Source organism: Ranitomeya variabilis, chromosome 5 (genome assembly GCF_051348905.1).
Source record: "Ranitomeya variabilis isolate aRanVar5 chromosome 5, aRanVar5.hap1, whole genome shotgun sequence".
In the NCBI taxonomy this organism is placed as follows: domain Eukaryota; kingdom Metazoa; phylum Chordata; class Amphibia; order Anura; family Dendrobatidae; genus Ranitomeya; species Ranitomeya variabilis.
The window spans coordinates 498536569-498552992 of NC_135236.1; the positions used below are offsets into that span (position 1 = coordinate 498536569).

The 16424-nt window shown below is 42.5% G+C and overlaps 1 protein-coding gene across 4 annotated transcripts in view; it reads left to right on the forward strand.

Annotated features, from left to right (window-relative positions):
* Positions 1-16424, forward strand: part of BRD8 (bromodomain containing 8) — a 134802-nt gene that overhangs the window by 55465 nt on the left and 62913 nt on the right. For 3 of the 4 annotated variants that reach the window (XM_077265671.1, XM_077265673.1, XM_077265674.1), the window contains one exon: positions 9377-9448. In XM_077265671.1, the coding sequence (XP_077121786.1) occupies positions 9377-9448 (72 nt within the window). The remainder of the gene's footprint in view (positions 1-9376; positions 9449-16424) is intronic. The other variant, XM_077265672.1, reaches the window with a different exon arrangement.

The following is a 16424-nucleotide window of genomic DNA, read 5'->3' on the forward strand; positions in this document are numbered from 1 at the left end:
TCTAATTGTATCGGAGCGTGAAATATAAAATCTGCACAGATGATAAGCTTATCTGTTCTCTTAGACATACTGTAGGTTATTGCAAATTTTATGCTCATGTTTATATGGACACTTATTTATTATTTCCTATTTAACAGGATGGAGGCACGCGAGGCCGACGCTGTGCAATTGAAGCCGATATGAAGATGAAAAAATGAGGCATCTGCTACGTGCAATTCCTAGCAATGGCTGTTAAATATGATGCGTAATATTTGATGTAGTTTGGTGTTGTCTTTGGGAATTTAGATTATAAACCCCCAGTATCTGGGTTTCTTAGTGCATTTCTGTTTGCCCTGCCTTCCATGAAGTAGCGATACAAGCAGTATTGGTTATTGTAAATATGTATAGCAAGGTTGCCATCCAGAAAGGCAATTCTTGTACATTATTATTTTATTTTTTTTAAACTAAAAGTGGGACCAAAAAAGAAAAAACACGTCTTCTCTTCTCTTCGAGAACTCCTTAGTCTGGGTTTTGAAAAATTCAGCAAAACTGTAGCAGTGATTTATGTGGAATTTTGTGCTAGTGCAACATACAAAAGTAATTTTTAATAGCTCAGGAGGGGATGTCAGTGTTATTTTGTTTTCATCAGTTTAATGCATGTTGAAGAGAATCGTGAGACATTACAAATGTTGAAAGAAGTTTTTAAGTAAATTTTCATCTGAACTTTTGTAGGGTCATATTTTCATACATTGTGCATCTATGTGATATAGATGTAATACCAGAAACGTCCCATAGAAACGAGTGACACTGGGTTGAAAATAAGACAACCAAACTGCTTTGTTAGATACGCTAATCGTGTTTCAAGTGGTTCCGTAAAGTCATCCCTGCGGTTTATGATGTCTGTTATGGCCTAAAGCACCAATATCATGTCAGCAGAGCTTTAGCCAATAACTTGGCTTTGTGGCTCTGCTCGAGTTGCCGGCACGAGCCGCTGGGCTTATTGGCAGAAGTGACAGAGACTCTGCAGTGAACCCAGGGAGGATGAGTAGAGATCAGATTGTTTTTTAGAAAATAAATTGCAGCCAGAGGTTTTCGTGAACTAAAAACCATCCTTTCCAAGTTGGAAATTAATCAGAATACTGTAATGTTCTTCAGATTTAATGTAATGACAGTAGTATATTGTGAGGAATATATAGGTAGTTGTCTAAACATCTTGATTTTTTTTTTTGGTAAGAGATTTGCAGATTCTTTGTTAAAAGCAGTATGGAGAGTGTCACAAAAATTTGTAAGATAGGGCAGGTATCGACTTTTTTTATGACATTTGTAGAAATATCAATTTTAAAGTGATTTTCATTTCTTTTGCATGTTCTGTTTTTTGTTGATGACTACAAAATAAAGGCACTATGTTTGGAAGTATGTTAATTGTGGATGAAGGTTATTGAAAAAGAATCTATTGAAAGTGGTGCATACAAAATATTACCAATGTGCAGGTTTAACTGAAAATTTATGCTGGCTTCCTCCTTCTGTTTTATGATCCACCGGACCAACTTGGGACTCTACTATGAAGACCTTTTCACTGAATGATTGAAGTCTTTCCGCACAGTGCTTATATACTGAGAATTGTAAAGGGTGGCTGATGTTTGGATGTGACGTCTACCGTAGAATAGTCAACTTGGATTATTCACCCTCAAGGACCTTGACATGTACTTGTATTTATATTTTTATTCATCACAGTTAAGACCAGAGTTGTCTCGCTTACACGTTAGGTCATCTTTTAGCATAATTACTAAGGTTGATTAATGATGGTGATCTTTCTAAAGTTGCCCAGCTCCACCAATGTCAGTGCATCTGCAAGTTCTTGGAATGCGCTGCTATGCCAATGGGTTGCTCCGATATTTACAACATGCTGTAAATATGTGCGTGAAGAGCGCATCAGGTGTATTTGTTGGCACCTACCTGCACAGGCCAATCATCAATGAAAAATGGCATTCTGATGCCTAGTAATGCGTGGAAATCCTTGTTGGGAAAGCAAAGGTCAAGTTCAGCAGAAAAGTCAAGTAAAGTTGTGGGCATGAAGCTGCAAATAAATATTGTTTCAGTTGTAACTCTCAGATAAACGTGTTGGGTTTATGTGATAGTGTTAGCCATAGCATAGCTGTACCTCTAATAAAATGGCTTTGACCCTGTTTTTTTCAAGGAATATTGTAAATTCCAAAATATATTTGCTGTTTCAACATTTTCTGTGTGACATGGATGCATTTGGCATGGGCATTTTGCATTCTTGCAATTTGTCATTGTCAGCCAGATCTTGGCAGACTGAGAGATCTCTAAAAAACCTTTGTAGTGGTAAAGTAATTCTGGTTGACCACTGGGACATAACTCTCCATATGAAGCAGTTCAGCAATATGGATATCCCTCCTGCTGCCTTATGTGTTGTGACCTGGCTTTGCTTGTTGGCTCATGCCTTGCTGCCTGACTTTTCCTGCCTCTTCCCACAGCTAGGGGCTATCCGTAGATAGCAGTAGTCTAATTTGGTAGAATCAGACATTGAGATGGGATCCAGCCAGTCTTATACAGTTCAGTAGAAGAATACTCTGAAATCTGACAAAGCCAGTGAAGTCCAGTCAACGCCTCTTTGATTAGGTGAGCAAGTTGACACATAATCTGGAGTGGCGTCAAAGCACAGTTTATGCTCCTAGTTTGGAGTGAGAGAACCGTGATGTCAGCTCTAAATCTGATGAGTAGATGAATCGATGGATTAAAGCTTCTTTCCTCTCAAACAAGTACTGTCCATGAAGGTTATTCTTGGTTAGATGAATACCTTTTAAGAATACTGATGTATTCTGATTGTTACAAACAAAAGAATACAGCAGCTCTCTGTATGTGCTAAGATGTATGCAAACACTGAAAATAAGAAATATCAACTGCATTCCTACTATATAGAATAGTCTTCCAAAAGGAATGTATTTTAAGCCCAAATTGGCCAATTCATGTGTGCCCCACCACTCACTAGAAGAGGCACTTTTCTTTAATGGAACCATATATCTGCAATTTATCAAGTGTCCTTCACTCGAGCTAAAAGCCTACACTTTTATAGGGCAGATAGGATCCAGTACAGTTTGGGGGCTTAGTGCGACGTCTGTTTTTTCACATACGAAGACTCAAAATTTGAACTATTTGGCTGTAACAGAAGGCAGTTTGTTTGCTGAAGGACTGGAGATTTGTACAATAATGAGTGTCTGCAGGAAACAGTGAAGCATAGTAAAAGTTCTTTGCAAGTTTGGGACTGCATTTGGGCAAATGATTTGGTAAATTTGTCAGGATTCACAGTGTCGTCAGTGCTGAGAAATACAAGCAAATTGGAGGCATCTTATTGGCTTTAAATTGATTCTGCAGTAGGATAGAGACCTCAGACACACAACCAATGTCATTAAGAACTATCTTCAGCATGAAGAAGAACAAGGAGTCATGGAAGTAATGATATGGTCCCCACAGAGCCCTCCTCCCAACATCATCGAGTCTGTGTGGGATTATCGGAAAAGATAGAGGGTTTGTGCAAACCTAAATCCACATAAGATCTGTAGTTAGTCCTTCATGGTATTTGGGACAACTTCCCTGCTGATGTCCTCCAAAAACTGTGTGCAAGTGTATGTAGAAAAATTATTCCTTTTTTGAAAGCAAAGGGTCGACACAACAAATATTGTTTTGATTTAGATGTTCTTTTTGTTAATTCACTTTTCTTTTTTTTTTTTTAAATAACAAAAACTTCTATTTTGGAAGCATTCATACTTTCACTAAAACTTTGGCCTAGTACTGTGTGTGTTCCAGAGATAGTTATATTTAAGACCTTTATATAAAGTAACTTTGACTTTTCTATATATCCACAGAAGAGACTGCTTAAAGGATATGCAGTTGCCACAAGGTGCCTTGAATATAGATGCAAAACTGATGGTTCAATTTTATTTTCTTCCTTAACCTGTAATACCATTTTTGGCTTAGATGCCATCAGCTTCAACCGGAAGAATGGATAAGCTTTGGCAGGGGCAGAGAAGAAAGCCCAGACTACCGTATATTATGTAGACATGTAAATGTACATTTATTTAACGTTAAACGCTGAGCAGTGATTTTTTTTTTTTTCAGTAGCGACTTTTGTAAGAACCATCCTACAGGCCAAATAATAACCTAATCTTAATTTTAGCATTTTCATATTAAAGGTTTTCTGTTATGGAGTTTTCTATTTTTGTGTAAGTAAAAAAAAATTGAATAATAAAAAGATGCAACTATCTCATTATAATGTTTGCTTGAATTATTGAGTTTGTCCGAAAAAACGCTGATAACATTTTCACTTGTTTTCTTATATTATACGAGATGGGCGAGATGACATTTTATAGTGAGACTGTGATGCCTTTTCGTACAAATAAAGTGTGTCCATAAAGTCATGGGGCACTTTTGACCAGTCACTGGAAGCAACAAAAATGAAAGAAATGTGAAATCTGCTCCAAATAAAAGAAAAACTCTCCCAGTTTCATACCTATTCGGTGCAGTTCAATGTGGGCTCCATTTGTTGCCCTACACACATCCAAGCAATAGCATAAGCTCGTGGTTGCATGATGTCACAGACCTGGCAGTGTACTAATCAGAGTTCAGTTTATCAGGGGTTAATCTGACTGGGGGCTCAGCAACAGCTTATATGAGTTTGTTGTTTGATTGGTTCTTGTTATCTCTCCTCATGAACAGGTATGATATGATTGGGCCAGAGAAAGGACACCAAAATGTAAACTATAAAAGTGCACCATGACTTTACGGACACACTGTAGTTATTTTGTAAACCAATTTAAACTTCTTTTAAAGGGCCACTGTCACCCCCCCCCAGGCGTTATAAACTAAAAGAGCCACCTTGTGCAGCAGTAATGCTGCAGTCTAACAAGGTGGCTCTTTTAGTTTTTGATTAAGTTATTACCGCAATAAAACGTTTTAAAAATTGGCCAAACGTACCAGCGATTGTACCGGGAGGCGGTCCGAAGCGTCCTCTATGAATCTTCAAACTGCCGTCACTCTTCTCTTCAGGGCCGATGGTACCCGCCCCCTTCGCGTTGTTGCTTCAAATCCGGCGCCTGCGCTGTGCGTGCCTGCCTGGGGCCTGCGCAGTCTTCTTTGGCCGTCATCACTCACACGCAGGGTGCCTGACTGCGTCTGTGCGGGCAGTGCGGCCGCCCTGTTACTGAATCCCCGCCCCGCACTGTGTTATTCATTATGCACACTGCGGGGCTGGCATTCCTGGGCATGCGCACTGCACTGCGCTGTTCAGGCCCTCCCCCAGCTCGGACGTTCTCCCTTGTCTGATGTTGCCCCTGCTCCCCCGCCTTCCGGCATTATTTTCGGCTGCCAGATTCCAAAATCTGGTGAGGATTAGTGTATATGGCGGCAAGCTGCTGTGTGCTTTGTCTCTCTCTATGTGTTTGTATGTTTTAATGCAAATGCATATTTACACCAGCAGCAATGAAAATTTGGTACTTGTGTGGGTGGCCATAAATTACAAAGCACTGATGATCAATACTGTTTTTTGGGGAGCATTATAGGTTTACATTGCGTTCGGGCAATACGTTTTGCGAATATAGCTAGCGTATTGCACCAGCGCAATGTCTTTAGCGGGATTGCTTTTGCCGATCCCGCTATCGCAGATCCACAATCTGCGCTAGCGAGGAACGGAGCTGGGACGCTGAAAGCAGCATCTGAGGTCCGACTGAAAATAACGGCACATCGCAAGGGCGTGCCTAAAAAATGGCATGCGCTAGCGATGCGATCCAGATCCTAAACACATTGCCGTCAATGGGTGCGCTAACGGACCCGTTGCATGGCGTAACTTGCGACAATCACGCCATGCAGCGTACTCCTTTAGCGTTAACCCATTAACGCTTAGTGAACCTATTCGTAACGCATTGAACATCAGTAAAGGAGGAGGGGTCTGCATTATACCACATCAAAGAACAATAAACGTTGAGGGGTGACCATTATTACACCGTACTGCAGATCAATGCACGGTCAGGGGTCTGCATTATTATACCGCACTGATCATCAATAAACGGTGAGGGGGGATCATTATTATTCCGCACTATAGATCTATAAACGGTCATGGTGGAGCATTGAGTGGAGCACTTAAATACGTGGCACTGAAATACGTGACACGTGGCACTGAAATACGTGGCACTGAAATACGTGGCACTGAAATACGTGACACGTGGCACTGAAATACGTGGCACGTGGCACTGAAATACGTGGCACTGAAATACGTGGCACTGAAATACGTGGCACTGAAATACGTGGCACTGAAATACGTGGCACTGAAATACGTGACACGTGGCACTGAAATACGTGGCACGTGGCACTGAAATACGTGGCACGTGGCACTGAAATACGTGGCACGTGGCACTGAAATACGTGGCACTGAAATACGTGGCACTGAAATACGTGGCATTGAAATACGTGACACGTGGCACTGAAATACGTGGCACGTGGCACTGAAATACGTGGCATTGAAATACGTGACACGTGGCACTGAAATACGTGGCACGTGGCACTGAAATACGTGGCACGTGGCACTGAAATACGTGGCACTGAAATACGTGGCACTGAAATACGTGGCATTGAAATACGTGACACGTGGCACTGAAATACGTGGCACGTGGCACTGAAATACGTGGCACTGAAATACGTGGCACGTGGCACTGAAATACGTGGCATTGAAATACGTGACACGTGGCACTGAAATACGTGGCACGTGGCACTGAAATACGTGGCACGTGGCACTGAAATACGTGGCACGTGGCACTGAAATACGTGGCACGTGGCACTGAAATACGTGGCACTGAAATACGTGACACGTGGCACTGAAATACGTGGCACTGAAATACGTGGCACTGAAATACGTGGCACTGAAATACGTGGCACGTGGCACAGAAATACGTGGCACGTGGCACTGAAATACGTGGCACGTGGCACTGAAATACGTGGCACTGAAATACGTGGCACGTGGCACTGAAATACGTGGCACGTGGCACTGAAATACGTGGCACGTGGCACTGAAATACGTGGCACTGAAATACGTGGCATTGAAATACGTGACACGTGGCACTGAAGTACGTGGCACGTGGCACTGAAATACGTGGCATTGAAATACGTGACACGTGGCACTGAAATACGTGGCACGTGGCACTGAAATACGTGGCACGTGGCACTGAAATACGTGGCACTGAAATACGTGACACGTGGCACTGAAATACGTGGCACGTGGCACTGAAATACGTGGCACTGAAATACGTGGCACGTGGCACTGAAATACGTGGCACGTGGCACTGAAATACGTGGCATTGAAATACGTGACACGTGGCACTGAAATACGTGGCACGTGGCACTGAAATACGTGGCACGTGGCACTGAAATACGTGGCACGTGGCACTGAAATACGTGGCACTGAAACACGTGGCACTGAAATACGTGGCACGTGGCACTGAAATACGTGGCACGTGGCACTGAAATACGTGGCACGTGGCACTGAAATACGTGACACATGGCACTGAAATACGTGGCAATGAAATACGTGACACGTGGCACTGAAATACGTGGCACGTGGCACTGAAATACGTGGCACGTGACACTGAAATACGTGGCACTGAAATACGTGGCACGTGGCACTGACGTGGCACGTGGCACTCAGTGCCACGTATTTCAGTGCCACGTGTCACGTATTTCAGTGCCATGTATTTCAGTGCCACGTGCCACGTATTTCAGTGCCACGTGCCACGTATTTCAGTGCCACGTATTTAAGTGCTCCACTCAATGCTCCACCATGACCGTTTATAGATCTATAGTGCGGAATAATAATGATCCCCCCTCACCGTTTATTGATGATCAGTGCGGTATAATAATGCAGACCCCTGACCGTGCATTGATCTGCAGTACGGTGTAATAATGGTCACCCCTCAACGTTTATTGTTCTTTGATGTGGTATAATGCAGACCCCTCCTCCTTTAGTGATGTTCAGTGCGTTACGAATAGGTTCACTAAGCGTTAATGGGTTAACGCTAAAGGAGTACGCTGCATGGCGTGATTGTCGCAAGTTACGCCATGCAACGGGTCCGTTAGCGCACCCATTGACGGCAATGTGTTTAGGATCTGGATCGCATCGCTAGCGCATGCCATTTTTTAGGCACGCCCTTGCGATGTGCCGTTATTTTCAGTCGGACCTCAGATGCTGCTTTCAGCGTCCCAGCTCCGTTCCTCGCTAGCACAGATTGTGGATCTGCGATAGCGGGATCGGCAAAAGCAATCCCGCTAAAGACATTGCGCTGGTGCAATACGCTAGCTATATTCGCAAAACGTATTGCCCGAACGCAATGTAAACCTATAATGCTCCCCAAAAAAACAGTATTGATCATCAGTGCTTTGTAATTTATGGCCACCCACACAAGTACCTAATTTTCATTGCTGCTGGTGTAAATATGCATTTGCATTAAAACATACAAACACATAGAGAGAGACAAAGCACACAGCAGCTTGCCGCCATATACACTAATCCTCACCAGATTTTGGAATCTGGCAGCCGAAAATAATGCCGGAAGGCGGGGGAGCAGGGGCAACATCAGACAAGGGAGAACGTCCGAGCTGGGGGAGGGCCTGCCCTGAACAGCGCAGTGCAGTGCGCATGCCCAGGAATGCCAGCCCCGCAGTGTGCATAATGAATAACACAGTGCGGGGCGGGGATTCAGTAACAGGGCGGCCGCACTGCCCGCACAGACGCAGTCAGGCACCCTGCGTGTGAGTGATGACGGCCAAAGAAGACTGCGCAGGCCCCAGGCAGGCACGCACAGCGCAGGCGCCGGATTTGAAGCAACAACGCGAAGGGGGCGGGTACCATCGGCCCTGAAGAGAAGAGTGACGGCAGTTTGAAGATTCATAGAGGACGCTTCGGACCGCCTCCCGGTACAATCGCTGGTACGTTTGGCCAATTTTTAAAACGTTTTATTGCGGTAATAACTTAATCAAAAACTAAAAGAGCCACCTTGTTAGACTGCAGCATTACTGCTGCACAAGGTGGCTCTTTTAGTTTATAACGCCTGGGGGGGGGTGACAGTGGCCCTTTAAGTTTGAGAATGTTTTGTAAATCTTCCAATAATCTCTACAATACTTACAGAATGTGCATTAGATATAAAAATAATACAGGTTGTACATTATTTTGCAGAAAAAATCCCACTGGCAATGGAAAACTTTTTGTAAAGTGAATAGTATATGTCTTTTAAATATAATGCAGTCAACACGTGTTTTGAATATGTCAGAACGAAGCAAGTTATATGTGGAGATGTGTTAGACCTTGAAATCCTTATTTAATCTTTCTTTGGAGTTTCAGAGTACAACATTCAGTTCAAATGACTCTAACGCAGATGATGAGAGTTCTTTTCGTGGCCACTCGCAGGTATTTAATTTATTGAGGTATCATAGGATATAACAGTAACTGACTGTGAGCTGTCTGTTTTCCTAGTTCAAAGGTAATGTGTATGTATTGTTTTCTAACGAAAACCAAATCCTAAATATAGCGATATAGAACCTGTGAAATCAACATTTATTTTTAAATGTTTTTGCCAAAAACTTTATTAAAAGTGAATCATCAGTAACCATCAGTTATAGTTTAATAACAAATTTTTGTTATAGAGGAAAAAAAGTCCAGATTTGCACAATCATTGAATAAGATTGGTCCGAGTGCAATCTAATTTTTTGTAGTATTGCACTCGTCCAAGTTAAGCACCAGTGTGAGCAAGCCCTAATACTGACCGGTATAATCAGTGCTCGTGCATTGCAATGCGTTATCATTCATCAGACTAATAAAAGTCCCATAGAGAGTCTAAGGCCTCTTTCACACTTCGGTCTTTTTGTTTCCATCAAAATCCGTCGTTTTGTGAAAAAAAAACAAATCCAGCAAATGTTTCTGCTGGATCCGTTTTTTTCTCATACACTAGCATTAGCAACGGATTGTGACGGATGGCCTTCCGTTTCATCCTTCGTGCACTGGATCCGTCGTAAAATCGCTGTCCGTCGGGCGGAGACAACGCACATAAAAACGTTTTTTATGCATTGAAAAATCACGCAGCGACGGATCCTGCACCGTCCGTCATTGGCTATAATGGAAGCCTATAGACGCAGGATTCGTCGCTGTGTGTTAACAGCAGGAATCTAGCGACGGGCTCCGTCTTTTGAAACTGAGCATGCGCGGAAGAATTTCCAGTCAGGGCAATTCTGTCTCTCTCTTTTTACTATTGATGCTGCCTATGCAGCATCAATAGTAAAAAGATACAATGTTAAAAATAATAATAATGCTCCCTTTCCCAGTAATGCCTTGTGAGACAATGACCTGATGACGTAGCAGTCTCGACGCCGGAAGGTGAGAATATCAAGATTTTTTAATTTTTTTATTATTTTTAACATTATATCTTTTTACTATTGATGCTGCATAGGCAGCATCAATAGTAAAAAGTTGGTCACACTTGTCAAACACTATGTTTGACAAGTGTGACCAACCTGTCAATCCGTTTTCCAAGCGATGCTACAGATCGCTTGGAAAACGCTACGGATCCGTCAAAAAAACGGATCCAGTGCATCAGTTTTTTACAATCTGCACAGGATCCGTCTTTTCAACATTTTGACGGATTGTGACTGATTGTAAAAAAAAGAGTGAAAGAGGCCTAAAACTATCATACTAGTTTAACCCCTTTTATTGAACATCGTAAAAAAAATTTAAAAAGTGGCAAAAAACTGCTTTTTCATCATACTGCCTAACGAAAGGTGGAATAAAATGCAATCAAAAAGAATAGAAATAAAAATGGTATCTCTGAAAACTTCATCTTGTCCCGCATTTAATAAGTCGCCATACAGTTCCATAGTTTTTATGTAAAAGCGGCAAAACATTGTAAAACCATATAAATGTGGTATCCTTGTAATCCTACTGAACTGAAGAATAAAGCTGCCTTATCACTTTCTCCACATGGTGAACAGCATTAAAAAAAAATTCCTGAGTTGCTGGTTTTTGTTCATTCTGCCTCCGAAAAATTGGAATAGAAAGCGATCAAAAAACGCCAGCTCGTCCCGCACAAAGCACATTATTGTCGGCAGATATTTTTTAGCATGTGATAGCAGCTAAACATGGAAAAAAAAATATAAACCTGGTACCGCTGTAATTGCCCTGATCCAAAGCATAAAGTCGCCTAGTCACTTATACTGCACGAGAAACTGCGTAAAATATAAATAAAACCAATTCTTAACATGCTCTTGATTGTTCCAGTCTGCCTCGCAAAGATTGCAGTATGACTCTGTTCACATTTATCCTGCGTTCTACGCTAAGCGCTTACAACGGGGTTTCTATGTAAATCTCTGAAATACATGATTCAGACAGAGCCCCCGGGGGAAGATTCCCTATAATGAGCCAGATGGAGGAACTGTGGATACCATAATTTATATTGGCCCCTGGCCTAAAACCAGTAGCCCGCAGTTGCCCATAAATAGTGCATTTCTGTTTTTTTACCTGGCTCTTCCCACTTGCCCTGTAGCGGTGGCAAGTGGGGTTCATATTTGTAGGGTTGATGTCACCTATGTATTGTCTGGTGACACCAAACCCACGGCTTAGTAATGGAGAGGCGTCTATAGTTTTATTGAAAATAAACACAATAGCCAGAATAAAGTCCATAATTTGAAAGAATGAAACAGACTGCTTTAATTATGCTAAATTAAACCATACTTACCATTTCATTGAAGCCATCGTCTCCTGTAATAAAGCAAAAATTAAAAACAATATCCCACACCTGTCCGTCGTTCTGTCCCACGCCGCAATCCATGTCTAGGGATTAACAGATTTCCACCTGTACTTTTCAAAATGCAACCGTCCAGGCTGTGAACCACTGGGATAATGAAATGCTGTGGGCGCAGCATCAGTGACTAGCGGTGACGTCATCGAGGTTACCTCCCAGCTGTCAGTTTTGCCTGTCTGTTTATCAAAAATACAGGGGAGCCCACGCCATTTTTGTATTTAATTATTATTTATTTAGAGCACAGACGCTGGCTGATGAATGTTCCTATCAGCTGCCCCTGCTGTTATTAGCAGCAGCAGGCGTAGGCTATTGGGAGCAGTAGTCCCATCAGCCCATGCCAGTGACCTGACGTAAACTTTGTACCTGTGATGATAGCTGCGGGCTCACGCTGTCATTTGACAACGTGGGAGCCGCGGCTGTCTGACCACCAGTAATTATTTTATCTGAAGCAATGTTTTCCCCACTATCATGCACATGACAACGTGGCAAACACTGGATGTTCCGGCCTCCCATTCAGGTGAATGGAGTGTGGGTTCGGGTCATGGTACTGTTCTGGTACCTGAACCCAAACTTTTTTAAACCCGAACATCCATGGGTCTGCCCATCTTATAGTCCAAAGTAACTCTGATGTCTCATTAAAGTGAATGGATCTTTTGTTTTTTATCTGAATCTTGTCATTCAGAGATTTAACCACTTCACAACCTTGGATGTATAGGTAAGTCCAAGGTTGTGACCCTGCCTATGATGCGGGCTCCGGCGCACCGCCTGCATCTTTCCCTGCACATGACAGCTGATCTGGCCAGCTGTCATGTGCCTCTAAAAGCCTGTCAATCGCTGATGGCGGCATTTCACTCATGTTGGCCGGATGCACGTCTTGAGACCCGCCCATCGGCATTGATAGATTGTGATGATAGTCAGGGGTCTGCAGAAGATCCCCATGCCTGTAATTGTATATATCCTATCTCCTGTGGCCGGCGTTCATAGGAGTTTGCGATTTTTGCAACATATTGTTTCAGTCCTACTATGTGTAGCAAAGGTGATCGGATCACAGCTTTCAAGTCTCCTAAGGGGACTATTGAAGCAAGTTTTAAAAAAAAATTCACCGTTTTGCCCCATTCAAAGTAAAACCATAAAAAAAAAAAAAACACATATTTTGGTATCGCTGCATTTAGAAACGCTCGATCTATCAAATTATAAAGTAGATTATATACGGCGTAGCAAGAAAAAAAAATTGAAACACCAGATTGCAATAAAATGCAATAACAGGCAATTAAAACATTGCATCTGCCCCAATATGGTATCAATAAAAACATCAGCTTGGTGCTCAACAAATAAGCCTTCACAAAGCCCCAGATAATGAAAAATGGAGACGTTACGGGTCTCGGAAAATCGCGACATAAGCAAATTTTTTTAATGTACTTTGGATTTTTTTTTTTTCACCACTTAGATAAAAAATTAAAAAATCTATACAGGTTAGGTGTCTGTGTACAGACCTGGAGATTCATATTACTAGGTCAGTTTTAGCATTTATTGAGCATGTTAAATAACCCCAAAAAACAATTTGCTAATATGGTAAAATCAATAGTGTCATTCAAAAGTACAACTTGTCCCTCAAAAAACAAGCCCTCATACGGCTATGTTGACAGAAAAATAAAAAAGTTATGGCCCTGGTAAGAAGGGAAGCAATAAACGAAAGTGCAAAAATGGAAATTCGCAGGGTGGAGAAGGGGTTAAATGGAAACCCTGATGTAAGTTCTCAGCTTAGAGCAGAGGATAAATGTGATCTAAAATGTTATATAAAATGTTCCTAATAAAAACTTAAACACAATCCACAAAAAAATACCCCACTCAGGTCCTTCACCTGCCTATGGCAATATAGGGGACTTCCACATTATTAATGCAATTACAGTGCAAAGGCTCTGGAAAAGCACTATGGCTCTTCACTCCCCAAAATAGATACATTGAGTTCTGCGCTCCCAAACCCAAATGTACCCCTCTCTTCTGAGCCCCACAGTGTTCCTAACCCACATTTAGCAACCAAATGTTTGGCATTTCTGTAGCGACGAGAGCCTGCTTAATTTACGGGTGCATGTCTCCAGAATTATGGGCTGGGCATAACGTACTGGTGACTGCAACATACTGAGAACTGTAATGTATGGGCACTATAATAGCAGATTTGCAATTTTCACTCTGAACATCCTTCTGCTTGTTTCTGGAAAACACTCATGGAGTCAAAATCATCATTTCACCTGTAGATAAATTCCCAGAGGGGTGTAAATTCCAAAATGGGGTCACTTGATTGGTGGTCTTCTGGCACTTAGGGGCTCTCCTATATGGAGTCAGCAAACTATTCTAGGATAATTTATTCTCAGAGACTCAAATAGAGCTCTTTCCCTCCCGAGTCTCGCCGTGTGGCTAAGCCGTACTGTACAGTCACTTATGGGTTATTGCCACATTCAGCAGAAATTGTGAGAGAAATTTTGGTGCCATTTTTACCCATTTTTCCATGTGAAAAAGTAAAATCTGGGCCTATAACAACATTTTTGTCTTGAAAATGTAATCATTTTTTCTTCACTGCCCAATGGTATAATATTGTGACACACCTGTTTTGTCAATATGATCACTGCACCCCTAGATGAATTCATTGAGAGATGTAGTTTTAAAAATGGGGTCACTTATGGGGGTTTTCTGCTATTCTGGCACCTCAAGGGTTCTGCCAATGTTGCATGGCATCCCAAACCATTCCAGCAAAATCTGCGCTTTTACAGTGTGCCTCAAGTCATTTTTGATCACATATGGTTTATTGACGAATGTATAGATAATTTTCTCTTATTACCCATTTTGAAAATTGAAAACTTGGGGACAAAGCAACATTGTAGTGAAAAAAATGGTAATTTTCCAATGACTTAGCCCAATGTTACACAATTCTGTGAATCTCCTCAGTGCTAAAAATGCTCTCTACGTGCCTACATGAATTCATCGAGCGGTGTAGTTTCCAAAATGGGGTCACTTGTGGAGTTTATGCAGCTTTGGCATGTCTGGGTCTCTTCAAATGTGACATGACATGACAACCTATTCCATCCAAAATTGTGCTCCAGAATTCAATTAGTGCTCCTTCCTTTCCAAGCTTTGCCTTGCACCCAAACAGTAGTTTTTCACCACATATAGCGTATCTGCATACTCCGGAGAAATCACACAACAGATTTTGATTTCTCCTGTTACCCTTGTAAAAAGGAAAAAGTGGGGCTAAAGCAACATATTTGCGGGAAAAAAAAATCATTTTCACAGCTCAACGTTATAAAATTCTGTGAAGCACATGTGGCTTCAAGGTGTTCACCACACCTGTAAATAAGATCCTTGAGGGGGTGTAGTTTCCAAAGTGGTGTCACTGGTTGGGTGTTTCCACTGTTTAGACACATCAGGGGCTCTCCAAACGTGACATGGCGTCCGCTATCTATTCCATATAAAGCTGCGCACTGTGACACTCTAGCATGCAAACACAAAATATATGAAATTAGAAATGCATTACTGATTTAGAAAATGGGAAAAAATTAAGATACTTGAGGCATAAATTGGCCAATTCATGTGTGCCCAACAGCCAACGACGAGGCAATCCCGTTTGCTGGGACCTAACCTAATATGATACCTCTCCTGGGCTGATCGCTTACAATTATATGGGTAAGTAGGACCGAGCTGTGATTAACCCCTTTCTGACATTGGACGTACTATCCCGTTGAGGTGGGGTGGGCCCGTATGACCACCGACGGGATAGTATGTCATATGCGATCGGCCGCGCTCACGGGGGGGGAGCGCGACCGATCGCGGCCGGGTGTCAGCTGACTATCGCAGCTGACATCCGGCACTGTGTGCCAGGAGGGGTCACGGACTGCCCCCGGCACATTAACCCCCGGCACACTGCGATCAAACATGATCGCAGTGTTCTGGCGGTATAGGGAAGCATCACGCAGGGAGGGGGCTCCCTGTGGGCTTCCCTGAGACCCCCGGAGCAACGCGATGTGATCGCGTTGCTCCAAGGGTCTCTTACCACCTCCTCCCTGCAGCAGGCCCGGATCCAAAATGGCCGCGGCATCCGGGTCCTGCAGGGAGGTGGCTTCACAGCGCCTGCTCAGAGCAGGCGCCGGGAAGCCTGGAGCTGTGCACGTAAGATCGCCGATCTGACACAGTGCACAGCAAAGTGTCAGATCAGCGATCTTACACTATAACATGATGCCCCCCTGGGGCAATGTTATAGTGTAAAAAAAAAATATTCACATGTGTAAAAAAAATTAAAAAAAAAAAAAAAAAGTGTTCCTATAAATACATTTCTTTATCTAATAAAAAGAAAACAATAAAAGTACACATATTTAGTATCACCGCGTCCGTAACGACCAGACCTATAAAACTGTCCCACTAGTTAACCCCTTCAGTGAACACAGTAAAAAAAAAGAGGCAAAAAACGCTTTATTATCATACCACCAAACAAAAAGTGGAATAACACGCGATCAAAAAGACGGATATAAATAACCACGGTACCGCTGAAAACGTCATCTTGTCCTGCAAAAAACGAGCTGCCATACAGCGTCATCAAAAAAA